Here is a 4,268-nt window from a genome sequence, read left to right as displayed (position 1 = left end):
CTCATATAAAAAAAGAGAAGCTTTTTCCTTATTCCAGAACCGATGAAATAAATAAATAATAACATATAGTCATGTCATGTGAGATCCTGTTAAATTTACGTCAATGTATAGTTTTAAAATATAATTTATTTGATAATTTCATTAATATATAATTAAAAATATAGTCAAAGTAAATTATTTTTTTTGGAGGCCTTGTTTCGAGAACCTATGGTAAGAATAATTTTCTCTAGACTGCCCTCGCATAAGGCAACTCACCTAAAGGCCCAACAAGTCTCAATCCTCTCCAACAATATTGAAATTTGCCCCATACCATTGAACTTGATGATCATTGATAGTACATTAAAAATTACTTCCTCTGTTCTTTAGTTGACACGTTTCTATTTGCAACGCATGCCATTGCATTATTTTAAACCTTTATATCTCTAATTATTAATAAGCAAAAATTACAAAAAATCGATATTATGAAGATATACATTGAGACAAATTTAACAAGGTCTCACATGACTATATTTCTTCTTAAATATAAATCACAAAAGATAGTCAAAGTTACACATGTAAATAGTATTAGAAGTCAAAACAAGTCATCTAAAAAAACAAAGGTGGTATTAAAACTCAAGTGTCGCTAGGGATGGCAACTCAGTCCGGATTAGGGATGACAATATCCAGTAAGCGGCTCCATCCTGTTTAAATAAAAGGGTGAAAAACCGTAATAAACGGATGAAGACAGGATGCCGGGTGAACCGGGTAGGATGCGGGTGATCATTTCTCACCTATCACTGATCCACCACCCGGTTAAGCACCCGACCCATTATCCATCCGTTTAATTTTTTTTGTTCAAACTCGTATTTTTGAAACTCGTATTGTTGAAGTATTATTGTCGAGACTTTATTGTTGTGAAGACGACTTCCTAAAACTTGTATGGTGCGACGCCACATTTTCTTTATGCTAAAAACATCGGCTTATTTATTTATGATTTCGGAAAGTGTAGGTGGAAATTGGGTACATTATTTTTTTAGTAGTTATAATCTAAATTTGATATTTAGATTTTTTACCCGTTAATCACCCGACCCACCCGTTTGTCATGGATGATGAATGGATTTCGGGTGATGAGTAAAGCGGTTGACGGATGGATGGATGAGAGTCAATCTAACCGGGTGATGGATGCGGGTGATGGCTCACCCGATGCAAATCCCACCCGTTGCCATCCCTAGCCCGGATCCGACCTTGTCTGCTTCGATACGAACGAAAAAAATATGAGTCGACTCCGACAAAAACGTAATCCGACTCCGAGTCGGAATAGGGTCGGAGTTAGATCTCATAAAGTAATTCGCCGAATCCAACTCCGACTTTGAGTCAATAAATCCTTTTTTCTTACATATGTTAATGTCATATTTATGTATAACCTGACTTCGACTTTCAGCCAATTGCATTATATATGACTTCTCCATTGAAGAAATGACTGTTAAAAATAATAGTAATATTTAGATATTTGTACTATATAAGATTTCCATATGATTACTAAAATAAATTGTAATGAATAGATTATTGTATTATAGAAAACTATTCTATTATAAAAAATGAGCAGAAAAAAAGTGGGATCAGATTCGGATGTTCGAATATTAAGTCGGGTGTTTGGATTTTAAGTCGGATCGAATTTGGAGTCGGATGTCCAAATTTTAAGTTGTGTCGGATTCGAATTTTCAGAGTCGGATGTCGGAGTCAGGCTCGTATTTAAAATTAGACTTCTTGTAGGGTCGGAGTCGTATAATGCATAATCCGATCCAAGTCCGATCCGTTATCAACTTATCATCCCTAAGCATAGCATCTTTTTGGAACAGAGGAAGTATATACTACAGTATAAAAGTTATACGCCGTTACCGTTAACCTATCTCCTTCCACTTCCTCTCTCCTCACCTTAGACTTAAAGCAAAACTCCTCCTATTTCCCCGTAAACTACCTTCCAAATACACAAATCAATCACCATTCACCACTCTCTTCATTTTCTCTCTCCTACCTCAAATCTCAATTTTCCCCCATTATCATCACCAACAAATAAAAACAACCAAAACCCAGGAAAATCCAAACCAAATCAATCCATCCCAAAACCAAAAAAAAAAAAAAAAAAAAACAGATTGCTAGTTCATCTCTTTTTCTCCCTAGTCTACCATGGCTTCGGCCGCTACCGCCCCAACAAAGAAGAAGGATGTTCAACCCACCCTTCTTCTGGGGCGGTACGAGGTAGGCAAATTATTAGGCCACGGCACTTTTGCTAAGGTCTATCACGCTAAACACATCAAAAATGGCGAAAGTGTCGCAATTAAAGTACTTGACAAAGAAAAGATCTTAAAAGGTGGTCTTATGGCTCATATCAAGCGTGAGATCTCTATTCTCCGCCGTGTACGCCACCCCAATATTGTTAAGCTCTTCGAGGTCATGGCCACCAAGTCTAAAATCTATTTCGTCATGGAATATGTCCGCGGCGGCGAACTCTTCAATAAGGTATCTTTCGATTTCCGTTATACAATGAGTCAATATCTATTAATATAATTATATTTCCTCCGTCTCATATTATAGTTTTCCGCAATGCTATTAATATATTTAATGCTCTTTTACCTCTGAACAACACTATATTATGTAACGGAGGGAATATAACATATAAGAGGACGATTGTTAAAAATAATAGGAAAATGATATTCATTGTCCTTACCTTAGGGTTATGTATAAGGTGCTTGAAAGAGAAATAAAATATCAAATCAAGCATTTATTACTCACTTGATGTGAAAATGTATCTAGAATTCTTAAACTCTTTTCATTTAAAGAAATGTATTTAATGTTTATATGTAGCCCTGAGAGGGCACATATATCATTACCCAAAATAATATATGAATCATCTCTAATAGGTAGCGAAAGGTCGATTGAAGGAAGACGTTGCGCGGAAGTATTTCCAACAATTAATCTCCGCGGTAGGATTTTGTCACGCAAGAGGTGTGTATCATCGTGATCTAAAACCGGAGAATCTTCTATTAGATGAGAATGGTGATCTTAAAGTGTCCGATTTCGGGTTGAGTGCGGTTTCGGAACAAATCCAACAAGATGGATTGTTCCATACTTTTTGCGGCACCCCGGCGTACGTTGCGCCGGAGGTGCTCGCAAGAAAAGGATATGAAGCTGCAAAAGTTGATATATGGTCATGTGGTGTCATTTTATTTGTGTTAATGGCTGGTTATTTACCATTCCATGACCCAAATATAATGTCAATGTATCGTAAGATCTACAAAGGTGAATTTCGTTGTCCTAGATGGTTTTCACCCGATTTAGTTAAGTTGTTACGACGACTACTAGACACAAACCCCGAGACACGGGTAACAATCCCATGTGTGATGGAAAATAAGTGGTTCAAAAAAGGTTTTCAACACGTTAAATTCTACATAGAGGACAATAAAATGTGCACGTTTAAAGACGATGAGACTAGTAGTAATTTCGACGAGACAGATTCAATGTCCGAGTCTGAGTCTGAGTCTATGTTCGATCAACCACAAAGACGGCCTATACCAGGACTACCACGTCCTGCTAGCTTAAACGCATTCGATATAATATCGTTTTCTAGAGGATTTGATTTGTCGGGGTTATTTGATGAAGGCGAAGATGAGGGCTCCCGATTTGTATCAGGAGCCCCCGTCTCGACTATCATAACAAAATTAGAAGAGATTGCTAAAGTGGTGTCATTTACTGTAAGGAAAAAAGATTGTAGAGTGAATTTAGAAGGCTCAAGAGAAAGTGCTAAAGGACCATTGACGTTACAAGCAGAGATATTTGAGTTAACACCATCTTTATGTGTGGTGGAGGTTAAAAAACAAGGTGGTGATAAAGGTGAATATGAAGAGTTTTGCAACCGTGAATTAAAACCAGGACTTGCAAATCTTTCCATTAATCATCATACTTCTTCTACAACAACCGTAACAACAACCGTAACTGGTGGTGATGATACCTTGATTTTACCGTCGGATACAGAGTAAATTAGTGACCCTTTACTTTTTTTTTTTTTTTTTTGTTATGAAAAAAATATGTGGTGTATGAATTATGATGTTACAATTATATAGTATTGTTTTTTTTTGGTTGATAAATGTGAAGTATATTATTTTAGGGGGAGAATTTTTTTTTTTTTTTTGGTTGGGATTGAGGGTTTATTAGGTGAGTAGATGATGTATGGTTGAGAATTAAAGATGAAAAGTGGAAAATATATACATGGAGTATAACTTTTCTTTTTC

At 36.2% G+C, this 4,268-nt stretch overlaps 1 protein-coding gene across 1 annotated transcript; it reads left to right on the top strand.

The window, feature by feature from the left end:
- The first annotated feature begins 1,936 nt into the window (after window positions 1-1,936).
- On the top strand, window positions 1,937-4,268 carry LOC104900496 (CBL-interacting serine/threonine-protein kinase 12). Its single transcript, XM_010687915.4, has 2 exons — window positions 1,937-2,499; window positions 2,901-4,268. Exons 1-2 carry the CDS (start codon window positions 2,167-2,169, stop codon window positions 4,014-4,016), a joined length of 1,449 nt encoding a protein of 482 aa, XP_010686217.2. The 5' UTR covers window positions 1,937-2,166; the 3' UTR covers window positions 4,017-4,268.

The sequence above is a fragment of the Beta vulgaris genome, chromosome 8 (assembly GCF_026745355.1).
Source record: "Beta vulgaris subsp. vulgaris cultivar EL10 chromosome 8, EL10.2, whole genome shotgun sequence".
NCBI classification, from domain to species: Eukaryota; Viridiplantae; Streptophyta; class Magnoliopsida; order Caryophyllales; family Amaranthaceae; genus Beta; species Beta vulgaris.
The sequence above is the reverse complement of the archived record's forward strand: the minus strand, read 5'-3'. Positions and strand labels throughout refer to the sequence as shown.